This window comes from Plectropomus leopardus, chromosome 7 (genome assembly GCF_026936395.1).
Source record: "Plectropomus leopardus strain MGB_pleo_1.0 chromosome 7, ASM2693639v1, whole genome shotgun sequence".
Taxonomy (NCBI): Eukaryota; Metazoa; Chordata; class Actinopteri; order Perciformes; family Serranidae; genus Plectropomus; species Plectropomus leopardus.
Genome location: NC_142182.1, coordinates 1,645,748 through 1,658,645, shown reverse-complemented (window position 1 = coordinate 1,658,645; position 12,898 = coordinate 1,645,748). Strand labels below are relative to the sequence as shown.

The following is a 12,898-nucleotide window of genomic DNA, read 5'->3' as shown; positions in this document are numbered from 1 at the left end:
GCTCCTGCCTAACAAGGAGTCAACACACAAACCCGCTATTTATAAATAACCATAGAGAGACTCACTGCAGCCTCGTTTTTGTTTTACTTTATTTTGTATTGTTCTAATTTATATTATTTGACTTATTTTCCTGTATATGTTTTTTATTATTCTATTTTTTATTTTAAAGTTCAAAAATTACACACACACACACACACACATACACACACACACACACATATTTCAGAGCGGAGCTCACAGCTGGTGATGGTCTTCTTCTGCAGAGTCTCTGACGCCTCCTCTTGTGGATCCGGGTCCAGCTCTCCGGACGCCAGACCTCGGCAGCGCAGCACCACCCACATGTCCGGGTGATACAGGGAGAAATAGCGGCAGACGCGGCTGGCTTCATGGATGCTTCCTTCATCTAATAACTGACCAACCAGCAGAGCCAGAACGGCCCGCTCCTCCGGACTCGGCTGCGAGTCGATGCTCGGCCCCTCCTGGTCCTCACAGGGGCCCGGGAGTCCCTCCACACTGAGACTCCTCTCCGTGTTCAGGCCTGAGATGTTGGAGAAGGAGAACTCCTTCATCAGCACCTCATACGTGTTCAGTTCAGGCGTCATGGTGGGCGGCGGTAGGTTGAAAACGCTCTCCTTCTCCATGGCGACGGCGAGGACGTGCCGTCGGACCCGGCTGATCCACAGCTTCTTCTCCAGGCTCTCCAGCTGGTCCACGGGGGCCGGGCTGAGCAGGGAGAGCCAGTGAGCGGCGAGGCAGAGCAGCAGGCAGCGCTCCTGGACGTCCAGCAGCTCGCTCTGAGGCTCCGGCGCCGCGGACGCGTCGGCGGTCACAGACTCAGCCTGCGACAGGAAGAAGTGGGAGGCTGATTCTAGATCAGTGCTGTCGGCCTTCAGCTGCTCGTGACTTTTCCTCCAGAGGCCGACTCGCGTCTCCAACCTTCTCCACTGCCGCTTGGACTTCTGGGAGTTTACCTCCTGGAGAAGCTGCAAAAAAGACAAAAATACCGATGATATAAAACATGCAACTGGATCTTTGACTTAAAATATACAATTTATTTACGCTATATTTAAAAAAAAAAAAAAGTAGCTCAAGAGCTTCACAACCACTTTTGATAAGAATTTGTTAAATTATTTCACCCTCAACATCAATATTTTTTGTGCTACATTCAGGTGATTTTCATTAACTTTAACTAAACACAAGAGGCAGCTTTAGAAATGCTCTGCAGACTGCAAAAATAATGGTACAATGATCTGAACCAATGGGATATGTCAGTGTGTGAGTGTAGCTGCTGACAGTCTGGGATATGTCAGTGTGCGAGTGTAGCTGCTGACAGTCTGGGATATGTCAGTGTGCGAGTGTAGCTGCTGACAGTCTGGGATATGTCAGTGTGTGAGTGTAGCTGCTGACAGTCTGGGATATGTCAGTGTGTGAGTGTAGCTGCTGACAGTCTGGGATATGTCAGTGTGTGAGTGTAGCTGCTGACAGTCTGGGATCTGTCAGTGTGTGAGTGTAGCTGCTGACAGTCTGGGATATGTCAGTGTGTGAGTGTAGCTGCTGACAGTCTGGGATATGTCAGTGATCAGCAGCTACATTGACTGTGACAGGTCACCTAGTGGAAATAGCATGTATTTCCTCCATATGCCAAATATGGTCAAAATGACCTCATCAGGTGGAAAATAGTCAAAATGACAAATTCAGAGTCAAAAGCCCAGAATGACACCCAGAAATAATACAAGTCCTGTTTTTCTGCTCTGATGGCTGTGGGATCAAAAATGTCAGTTTGAATGGGTTTCAATGGAGCATTTTTGGACCTGAACAGTCTGAATGTAACTATTTAGTTTCCACAGTGTATTTTAGACTTATTGTAGGAGCTGAGCTGCAAATTCACTGATTACACTCAAATACACAATCTGGACTACATTTAGGACACATGCATCAACACACACACAGTTATCACAACAGGAAGAAGAAAAGAGACTAAAATGAGACAAACAGTCCTAAATAATGTAAAATACATGTTAATGTAAAACTTGAGCATTGAATTGTTAATATAAAGGTCGACGTGTGCTGTGTGGCGGATCAGACCTGGCTGAGCAGCAGGCAGTGGACGGGCAGGCCGGCCAGCAGGGCGACCTGCCGGGCCTGGCTGTAGCGCCCCCTGGCCTGCAGGGCGTCCACTGCAGCCTGGAACTCCTCCTGCTGGACGGAGGGGGAAACACACTGCAGCAGCCTGGGAGACAGGCTGACCTCTGACCCCTGCAGCAGCTGACTGAGCTGACTCAGCTTCCTGAAGTCTGGACCTGCACGCACGCACGCACACACACACACACACACACACACACACACACACATTGCAGTTCACCTGTTTTACACACTGAAAATCACTTAAAGGTGTTTCAGCGTGAGGTTTTGGGAGAGTGTGAGCAGATCAGAGGTCAGAGCGGACATCTTTAAAAAGCAGACAGCAGCTGGATGAAACTGGTTTGCCAGTGTGGTAATCAAACCTGTGATTAACCCTTTGAAACCTGGAACATAAGTTTTCTTGTGCTGCGTTGAGACGCCTTTCACGCACATTTAAACCTTTGAAAGCTGAGCAGATGGGTTTCATTTCTTTTGAAAACGTGGATAAAAAGGCAATTAGCAAAGAGGCCAGAGATGTACCACAAACTGCAAGAAATTAGAAAAAGGTGATGAGAAAATTACCTGAAAAAGAGAGATTGAGAAATGTTTAGAAATTAATTAAATTAATAATGTATAGGTAAAATTAACTATTTTACCTATACATTTTTATTTATTAATCTTTTACCTTTTTTAGTCGTCTTTAACTTTAAAAAAAATCTTTCCACTTTTCTTGGTAAATTTCAGGTAATTTTCTTGAAACTTGAGACGTTATCAGACGTGTTTCCAAAATATTTACACCTTTGAACCCTAAAAAAATATTCAACTTGGTAGGAAATGTTCCAAAAAAAAGCATGAAATTATTATATTTAGAAAGCTAAGGAAAAATAAAGTAAAAGCTAGGGAAAAGCCATATTTATAATTGTCAACATTTAAAATTATGTTACAGAGTTATTTTAATTTTTAAGCACACTTTCAAGTCAAATTTCCTTGTTAAATTTATTTCAAAATTTCCTTTTCCTTTTTAATTTTTTTGTTTGTTTGTTTTGAAGTAATTTTTCAGTAATCTTATTACGTCTTTATTAAATTCTTAATAATAATTATAATAATAATTTTCCTTCAGCATCCTTTCCAAGTCTTATTTCTTCTTATATTTTTTTTTTCTTTTTGTTAAACTATTTTCAGATAATGGCCTTGGACTTTTTACTTATTTCTTATTTACAATAATAATTTCCTTAAGCAATCTTTCCGTATCTTTTTTTCCTTTTTCCCTAAATTCAAGAAATTTTCTTGTACATTTGAGCAATTTATTGCCATTTTTAAGTAATTTCTTCTTTCTTAGTTTGTTGCCTTCTTTCTATGTTTCTGCTCAAGTTTAAAGGGTTAATAATGTGTGTCTTCTCCTGAGCGGTTTTGTGATCTCACCGTTAGATTTGAGGAGTTTGTCGACGTCGGCCAGCAGCTGCAGCAGCCGGTGGAGGTCGTACTGGGAGGAGCAGCGCTGCAGCATCGTGAGGAGCAGCACGGAGGCCTGACTCTCCACCCACTGCAGCGGGAGTCCACCAGAGGGCGCCGGGCCTCCATTCCTCAGCTGCATCGGTGAAGAGGAGGAGGAGGAAGAACAGTCTTTGCTTATTAAATGTGCATCCCGCCTGAATACTCAACAACATAAAATATGACTGCAAAACTTTTTGGCAGCTGACATTAAACTCTCAGACTCCTTTCAAAACTGTTTGCACTCGCAGCTGCACGTCTATCGTGCATTTCACTGGAAAACGCTGTTTATAGTGCATGTGACTATAAGCTTTTACTGATTTATCACACAATGAAACAGGGAAAACAAAACAACAGCAACGAAAAAACAGGTCCAGAATCTCCTGCAGGCGGGGACAGATTGTCCAGTGGGAACTCTGGGCACGAGACGAGAGGCCCACATGGAAACAGCACCAACATTCAACATTCAGGTCATGACACCATGTATCGCATCAGCATCGTATCGCATCGCACTGCACTGCATCTGCACTGCATCGCATCGCATCGCACCGCACTGCACTGCACGTGCATCGTATCGTATCGTAATACTGGTCTGTTGGTGGGTGTGACTTACAGCGATGAGCGTCCTCTGGAAGTCCAGCAGCTTCGCTTTGGCCTCAGAGAAGTTCCTGTAGTCGCAACAAAACTCAAACATCCTCAACACCAACACCAGAGGACAGTCCTGAGGGACACAAACAAAAGACATCTGTCTCACTCATTTGTTCTTTTTTTTATTTTCAAGTCAATCATGCAAACCCCGCTGGACAGCAACGCTGTTAGACGTTGATATTTGGTTGAATTTAGGTTGCGACGTCCCGTAATTGAGTCTGAATCTGTGTTACTCGTCGTTGCCATTGAATATTTCACGATATGGGTGATGTTTGTTTAGGGGTGAGGTGATGGAGGGTACCGGCTGGGTCAGGGGATTCGGATGATAAATGACGGTTTAACTAACTGCCATCTGTTGTATGTGATCTTGTGTATTTTTGTCTTATGGCAGGAGCCCAGGAAGATTAACAACAAGCAACAACAAAAAAACAAATGAAGCTGTAAACACGAGGCCTCCAGCTTCGGCTATCGGCGGCACAAAAACAGAAAAACTGAAAACCTTCAGAGGTTCAGGAGGGAAAGAGAAGCTGCTGAACTCATCCAATGTTTTCAAATCTGTTTTTCTGATCTGAATCTTTGATGTCTGATTTTTGTGATGTGGCGTCACTTTTTTTACCCTCTGGAAGAGCTGGAAGCCTCTCAGCAGGGGCCTGACGTGGCCCCGCCCCAGCAGCGTCCTCCAGATGATTGACAGGTCGTGCAGCGTCCACTCGTGGTGCTGCGGGGCTTCAGCCAGGTGGGAGATGGCTTCTCCAGCGGCGACTTTGTCGACGGAGGTCAGCAGCCACACACAGAGACACGGCAGAGGCTCCGCCCCCTGTCGACGGTTACCGAGTGGTTATTATTTCTGACATCATCGTCTGATTCATCGTTTTGTGTATTTCGTGCCGTTACCTTATGACAGGCGGCCAGCACAGCCAGCGTCGGGCAGCGTTGCACCAGCGCCCCCTGCAGCAGGTACCTGCACGGCGCCGCCTCCTCCTGACTCTGCAGGAGGACCTGGAACAGCTCCCTGGGGTGCTCCGGGCTCCCAGGGGCCTCGTCTGTGTTCAGCGACTGCTGCTCGGAGCCGCAGAGCGTCCTCCGCTGGCTGTACACCTGCAGGTCCTGGAACGCCAGACTCAGGTGGGCCTGCAGGGCGGGGCCAAACTGAGCCGCCAGTGACCTCACCTGGAGGAAGAACCAAATATGGTCAGAGGGAGGAGTTTGACACGAGATGATATGAACAGAAATAATCCAAAACATGACACGGCACCATGTTTTAAAAAAAGATTCATCTGACACTGGTCAATAATAAAAGGGTTCCCACACTCTGTCATGGACGAATTTTCAAAACTTTTCCCTGACTTTTCAAGGAGCCCCATTTATTTAATTTTATTATTAATTTTTCCAGAAATATTATATTCAAACTGTGAAAACATAATTCTGTATTCAACATGAAGAGTTAAAGGACCGTCGAAAATTTGAGAAAACAAAACTAATTTCAGATTTTACAGTCTGTCATTATGATAAATGATGTCATTCTGGCTATTTTCAGAGAAAATAAAACTTTCAAAAAACCACCCAGTTTTAAGTGTTTTAAGTGTTCTATAAAAATTGACAAAAAGAAAAAAATATCATTTTCTTGAGAATAAATAAATAAATTTATAAAAAAAACGATTTCTTTTCAAAAAAAATTTAAATCACCAAATCTGCTTATTTTCTATAAAGATCGCCCCCCACCAAAAAAAGTAAATAAAGAGAGGGGGAATTTTCAATAAAAATCAACAAAAATATTATGAAAAAAAACCAAAATGTTGTCACACCTCGACATGTAACGGAAAGCTACGTTACGTCTTCAGCCACAGAAAAGAAATTCACCATAATAAAATGTAATTTATTGCACACAACACATTTCCGTGATCTTTCCAAAACTGTCAATGATTTTCACTAGTTCCATGACTTTTCCAGGTTTTCCATGACTGGTAACATTAATTAAAAGTTATGAAAGTATGAGATGACTCACGTCAACATATCTGGCTTGATTTTTATATTCAGCGTCTGAAAGCAGCAAAGATCCGTTTGTGAAACTGGTGCTGCAGACGCAGTGATGCATTTTTAATGTGTCCACGATGTTGCTGCTGTGCAAAGATTTTTGTCTCACGGCGCTTTGACGTGAGGACGGTGTGGAGGTGCGTGCTCACCTGCTGCGGCGGGAAGTTGTGCAGTTGGACGAACAACAGGAAGTGGATGAACTGTCCGTCCTCAGTGCAGTGGGCGGGATAAACGGAGCTGAGCTTCAGACCGTGGAGCTGACAGAACTGAACAGGCAGCGACCACTCCTGAGCCGCCTCGTACGACGACCTGAGACACACACACACACACACACACACACACACACACACACATATATCTATATGACCTGTGCAGGTTCTTATTTACGACAGAGGATTAAAGCCACAAAAAAACCTTGATTTTGAAAATGAAGTCATAAATTTATGACTTTAACAGTCAGAATAGTCCAAGAAAAATTTGTAAATTTACAAGAATTAAGTCCAAATATTACAAGATTAAATTCAGAAATCAAAAATTGCAATATTACAAGATTACACTCGTACATTTACCAGGAAAAAAACTCATAAATTTATGTGATTAAACTTTTTTTTTGGAGAAATCTCAATGTCACAGATAAAGACCGAACAGTCGGGTAATATGGTATAAAACGTGACAAAGTATGAATAAATGATCAAAAGTGATGGATAAAATAAAATGTTGTTGTCATCAGGCTACTAAACAAGTTTAAAATGTCCTCGATCATAAATCCAATAACAATGAATAATAATGAGGAATGAGGTCTGATGACATCAGGGGCGTGGAGGTTTACCTGCTGATGCCCTTCTGCTCCAGACTGTCTGTCACCGCAGCTTCCAGATGGCCAATCAGCTCCTCCGCTGCGCCAGGCTCCGCCTCCACCAGCTTTACACCTTTAGACACTGAAAAAGACAGAAATCAGTGTGTGTAGATGTTGTATTTCAGGTGTGTGTGTGTGTGTGTGTGTGTGTGTGTGTGTGTGTGTGTTGTGTTTACCCAGAGCGTGCAGATGTTGTGTGGGGTTGGTGTGTGTGTGTGTGTGTGTGTGTGTGTGTGTGTGTGTGTGTGTGTGTGTGTGTGTGTGTTGTGTTTACCCAGAGCGTGCAGATGTTGTGTGGGGTTGGTGTGTGTGTGTGTGTGTGTGTGTGTGTGTGTGTTGTGTTTACCCAGAGCGTGCAGATGTTGTGTGGGGTTGGTGTGTGTGTGTGTGTGTGTGTGTGTGTGTGTGTGTGTGTTGTGTTTACCCAGAGCGTGCAGATGTTGTGTGGGGTTGGTGTGTGTGTGTGTGTGTGTGTGTGTGTGTGTGTGTGTGTGTTGTGTTCACCCAGAGCGTGCAGATGTTGTGTGGGGTTGGTGTGTGTGTGTGTGTGTGTGTTGTGTTTACCCAGAGCGTGCAGATGTTGTGTGGGGTTGGTGTGTGTGTTGTGTTGGTTCCAGTGCTGCAGGATGGCGTTCATGGCTCTGATGTCGACCCTCAGCTTGAGGCTGCAGACTCCGAGCAGCTCGGAGAAACAAACCGCCGCTGATGCCACCGAGGGAACGTTAAACCACTGCAGCGCCAAGCGGTACACCTGCTGCCACGCCTGCTGCACACTGACACACACACACACACACACACACACACACACACACACACACACACACACACACACACACACGTCACTTACAGCTGATCTTTCCTCTCTAAGTCTTTCCCAATCAGCTGTGTTGAGGTGCATCGTACTCACAGCGGCGTGATGTCACCGCAGCCGCTCAGCTGCTGCACGAGGAAGGTGGCGTACGCGAAGGACGGCCGGCCGTGACGCAGGTAGAACAGGAAGTCCAGATTCTCCACCAGAGCAAACCTGCTGACCAGGTGAGGGCTGGAGAAATGAGGCAGCTCTGACGTTTCTGTGGAGGGAAATCCCAAAAACATCAAATCACACGTCTGCAGACCAGAAACACTCAACCTGCTCTTTGGGGACCATGAAAAGTCAGGAGGCCAGGGGCCAGTCAGGACGCCAGGGGCCAGTCAGGACGCCAGGGGCCAGTCAGGAGGCCAGGGGCCAGTCAGGAAGCCAGGGGCCAGTCAGGAGGCCAGGGGCCAGTCAGGAGGCCAGGGGCCAGTCAGAGCGGCCCTGCACGTTTCTAGGATTTAAGGATGCTTTTCGTATTTCAGCGTGTTTGTAGTATTTAAGGAAAAACATGGTATTATTTTTTTTATGTTTCTCAGATTTTCAGGACGTTTCTGGGATTCAGGTTGTTTTAGGACTGAATGACATTTTCAGGATTTTAGAATGTTTTGCAGATTTTTTAGAAGGTTTCTATGTTTTCAGGACATTTATGGATTTGGGGATGTTTATAGGACTATGGGGTGTTTCTAGGATGTTATGATGTTTTCCAGATTTCCCAGGGCTTTACGATGTTTCTCATATTTTTAGGAAATTTCTGTTTTCAGGACGTTTTGAGGACATTTCTGGGATTTTACGGTTGTTTCTCGGACTTGACAAAATTTCTAGGATTTAAGGAAATTTAAAGGATTTTGTTACGTTTCTAGGACTGTAGGACATTCCTGGGATTTCAGTTTTTTTCTAGGATTTCAGGATGTTTTTAAGATTTCTAGGATTTTAGGACATTAAGTTACCGTATTAGAGTTTATCCAAGACACTGATGCTGCGATCACAAGTCACCGGCAAGGCTGAAAACGTGTAAAGAGTGATTTTCGGATAGTTACAGGCATCATGACCTTGCAGTGATCTTGAGTCTGGTTTTGGGAGCTTACCGGTGGAATTGAGGGTGTTCGCTGTCTGCCAGCCGAACAGCCGGGACGGGTCCAGAGGATGGAGCGCCTGCAAAACACGTTTCACAACATAAACACGTCTGGTGTGACGAGCGGGACATTTTAAAATGTGACTGCGATTCACGGAGGACGAAGCCGACAGAACGTCCCGGAGCCAATCAGGAGTCAGCAGGAGCTCAGCAGGAGCCAATCAGGAGCTCAGCAGGAGCTCAGCAGGAGCCAATCAGGAGCTCAGCAGGAGCTCAGCAGGAGAGCAGCACCATCACAGGATGAACAGGAGGGGTCACATTTTAAGGAGGACCATGCTGACAGGCTGACAGGTGTGAGCGTACCTGCAGGAGGTGGTAGACGGAGATGTCCGACGCCGGGCTGTGTCCTCGGGGCCCCGCCGGGAACAGGGCGGCTCTCAGTTTGGGGTGAGGGGCCAGCGCCATCTTCAGGAGCTGGGGGTCGACCGTCCGCTCGGACCTGCCTGACCTTTCACCCTGAGCCACCACCTGCACACAGGAAGCACAGGGACATCGGCTCTGACCTCACATCTCAGAGGACGACACCTCGGACTGACGTGAAAAGGATGAAAATCTTCTCTAAAAGTTACTTTTATTTCCACATATTTTCTCCTTTAACTCTTTGAAACATGAGCAAACAGGCTTTATTTCTAAAAAAACAACAAGGCAATGAGCAAATTAAGAAAAAAACGACCAAAAATGAGTAAAAAGTACAAGAAAAATACCAAATTAAATTGCAAAACAATAAACAAACAACAAAAACTGAACAAAAATGAAGCAAATAAACATACAACAACATGGTAATGACCTGGAAAAAGATTTTTTTTCCCCTGTGGAATAGTTTTAAAGATATATTTATGATCATTAGAAATACAGCTCTCTGGAAATTTTTCCTTAGCATTAAAAAAAATATTTTTACTAATCTACAAATGCCTCGCAATCTGCGGGGCGGGTTTTTTTTCTGTGTTTTTGAAAGAAATCAAACAAATTTTCAACACAATGACAACGACCCAAAAAAAGGTTGAAATTTGTAATTTTTTTTGGTAAAATAATTTCAAACATATAAGTTTGATAATAATTTTCTTCCTTTCTCTAATTCCCTGCAGTCTGCAGGACATTTCTTGCCAAGTTACTCATTGCCTGTTATTCCCATGTTTTGTAAAGAAATCAAAGCACTTTGCTTCGTGTTCAAAGGTTTAATTAAAAACAGTGAAGAAGTGCTGGCAGTGATGTTTAACAAGTTAGCACATTAACAACAATACGTGCGTCCCTGACTGCGGCTGATTATTTTGCGTATTTGTACTCTTTTTTTAAACTCCCAGAGGTCCTCAGACTTGATATTCACCTGGTCAATTCCTCCGGGGGCGAACATGACGGCAGCCAGGACCAGCAGACTGTGTCCCTCTAACAGCAGACTGCTGAGGGACGCCTGGCTGCCTGGAAGCAGCACCTGAGCACTGGTTAAACTGGCCTGGAAGACCAGTCCTGGATCTGGAACAACAGACAGACACAGGCTGCGGTTTAACTCGGCTTTCATCCTTCCTGTTGTGATAACTGTGTGTGTGTTGATGCATGTGTCCTAAATGTAGTCCAGATTGTGTATTTGAGTGTAATCAGTGAGTTTGCAGCTCAGCTCCTACAATAAGTCTAAAATACACTGTGGAAACTAAATAGTTACATTCAGACTGTTCAGGTCCAAAAATGCTCCATTGAAACCCATTCAAACTGACATTTTTGATCCCACAGCCATCAGAGCAGAAAAACAGGACTTGTATTATTTCTGGGTGTCATTCTGGGCTTTTGACTCTGAATTTGTCATTTTGACTATTTTCCACCTGATGAGGTCATTTTGACCATATTTGGCATATGGAGGAAATACATGCTATTTCCACTAGGTGACCTGTCACAGTCAATGTAGCTGCTGATCACTGACATATCCCAGACTGTCAGCAGCTACACTCACACACTGACATATCCCAGACTGTCAGCAGCTACACTCACACACTGACAGATCCCAGACTGTCAGCAGCTACACTCACACACTGACATATCCCAGACTGTCAGCAGCTACACTCACACACTGACATATCCCAGACTGTCAGCAGCTACACTCACACACTGACATATCCCAGACTCACAGCGAGAGCGATTGCTTCATAAAATGACCCAAATAACCAGTTTTTGGAAATGCTGGTTGCTTCTGACGCAGCGTCTGTGGTGCTGCAGCGGCAGCGAGGTACCTGACAGATCTCTGCTGATCTCCTGGATCCTCACCAGCATCTCAAACCAGGGCTGGCTCTCAGACAGGCTCTGATTGGTCAGGAGGGGACAGTTTCTGGGCGTCAACCTGCACACGACCAGCAGATCATTACCAGCTCATTCACTTCCTCATTTAAATTGTACTTTTATTTATTTGCACGAACACATGTATAGAAAGAAGGAACAGAAAAATAAGAGTTAAAAATTTAAAACTGAGCAGGAGAGGTCAGAGGCCAAACACGGCTCACGGAGAAACACCCATTAAATAACTTCAATAATGAAATAAAGATACAAAGAAAGGCTGCATAATTAATCAATAATCAAAACTGAAAGACTAAGCAGCAATACAAAGTTGATAAAAATGTACAAATTACAAGTTAAATTACGAAAAGGATTAACCAATGCATGCGCCCTATTTAACCCTTAAACCTGAGTAAATTGACTTGATTTCTTTAAAAAACACAGGAAGAAGGCAACTTAAGAAAAAATGACCCAAAATTTAGCAAGAATTCAGTAAAAAGATACAATTTTTAAAAAATAAAAAAACCTAATTTTAATATTTAAAAATTAGGAATTAAAAACTGAAACAGGGAAATTATTGAGAAAAAAAATGCATAAAAATAATAATGTTTCTGAAACATAATTTTAAATATGTAACTATGATCATTTTAACTATAGTTTTGTGGATTTTAGGTTGTTTTTTTTTAATTTATGTAATATAATGTAAATGTATTAAACATTTCTTACCTTTCTTTTATCCAGTTTTCAGAAGAAGAGATTTAAAGGTTTAAATTGTCTTTTTACAGAGGGACAGAGAGACGGAGGGACAGAGGGACAGAGGGACGGAGGGACAGAGGGACAGAGAGATGGAGGGCCGGTGGGCCGGAGGGCCGGAGGGACAGAGGGACAGAGGGCCGGAGGGACAGAGGGACGGAGGGACAGAGGGACAGAGGGACAGAGGGACAGAGGGACAGAGGGACGGACCTGTAGTGCTCCAGGTAGGTGTAGAGCAGGTACTTCAGGCTGCGCTCCACACAGAAGGCCGTGAAGACGCTGTGGAGGTCCAGGCCGAGGGGGGAGCGGTACTGAGGGACGGGAGGGGACGCGTCCATCACGCCTCCGCCCTGAGCCAGCCTCCACAGCAGCTGCTCCAGGTCCGCCAGCTCGTCCGGCACAAACAGACTTCTCCTGAAAAAACCAAAATCACGGACGATAACAGAAAAAGTGAGAAGCTGGAGGCTCGAAGACGTTTTTCTTCGTGCAGGACGAAAACGTTATTTCATGCGAGCTGTTTGGATGCTTGTTTATGCTCTCGGCACCTTTTTCACCCTGAAAACCTCGCGGTGCAAAAAGGGGGGATTTTTCTTTTCATTAAACATTTTTTTCTTTAAACTTCTCAGCGATTTACTTCTTCATTTACAGTTGTGGGAAATTAATTTTCCTTTTAAACTTTTTGGTGTTTTTTTTTGTCTTTAAACATTTTTGGAGTCTGAAGAAAAAAAACACAAATTGACAATTGCTT

At 44.2% G+C, this 12,898-nt stretch overlaps 1 protein-coding gene across 6 annotated transcripts in view; it reads right to left on the bottom strand.

Annotated features, from left to right (window-relative positions):
- spg11 (SPG11 vesicle trafficking associated, spatacsin) overlaps positions 1-12,898 on the bottom strand; it is a 36,226-nt gene that overhangs the window by 8,913 nt on the left and 14,415 nt on the right. For all 6 annotated transcript variants that reach the window (XR_015776922.1, XR_015776923.1, XM_088079585.1 and 3 more), the window contains exons 16-30: positions 12,361-12,564; positions 11,358-11,464; positions 10,463-10,608; positions 9,442-9,606; positions 9,092-9,158; positions 8,058-8,220; positions 7,715-7,923; positions 7,124-7,232; positions 6,444-6,603; positions 5,155-5,430; positions 4,877-5,077; positions 4,226-4,333; positions 3,544-3,709; positions 2,086-2,300; positions 239-983 (exon numbers count right to left, since the gene is read on the bottom strand). Coding sequence is in view for 4 of the 6 variants with exons in the window: in XM_088079585.1 (XP_087935711.1) it covers positions 239-983; positions 2,086-2,300; positions 3,544-3,709; positions 4,226-4,333; positions 4,877-5,077; positions 5,155-5,430; positions 6,444-6,603; positions 7,124-7,232; positions 7,715-7,923; positions 8,058-8,220; positions 9,092-9,158; positions 9,442-9,606; positions 10,463-10,608; positions 11,358-11,464; positions 12,361-12,564 (3,041 nt within the window). In the remaining 2 variants the exon portion in view is untranslated. The remainder of the gene's footprint in view (positions 1-238; positions 984-2,085; positions 2,301-3,543; positions 3,710-4,225; positions 4,334-4,876; positions 5,078-5,154; positions 5,431-6,443; positions 6,604-7,123; positions 7,233-7,714; positions 7,924-8,057; positions 8,221-9,091; positions 9,159-9,441; positions 9,607-10,462; positions 10,609-11,357; positions 11,465-12,360; positions 12,565-12,898) is intronic.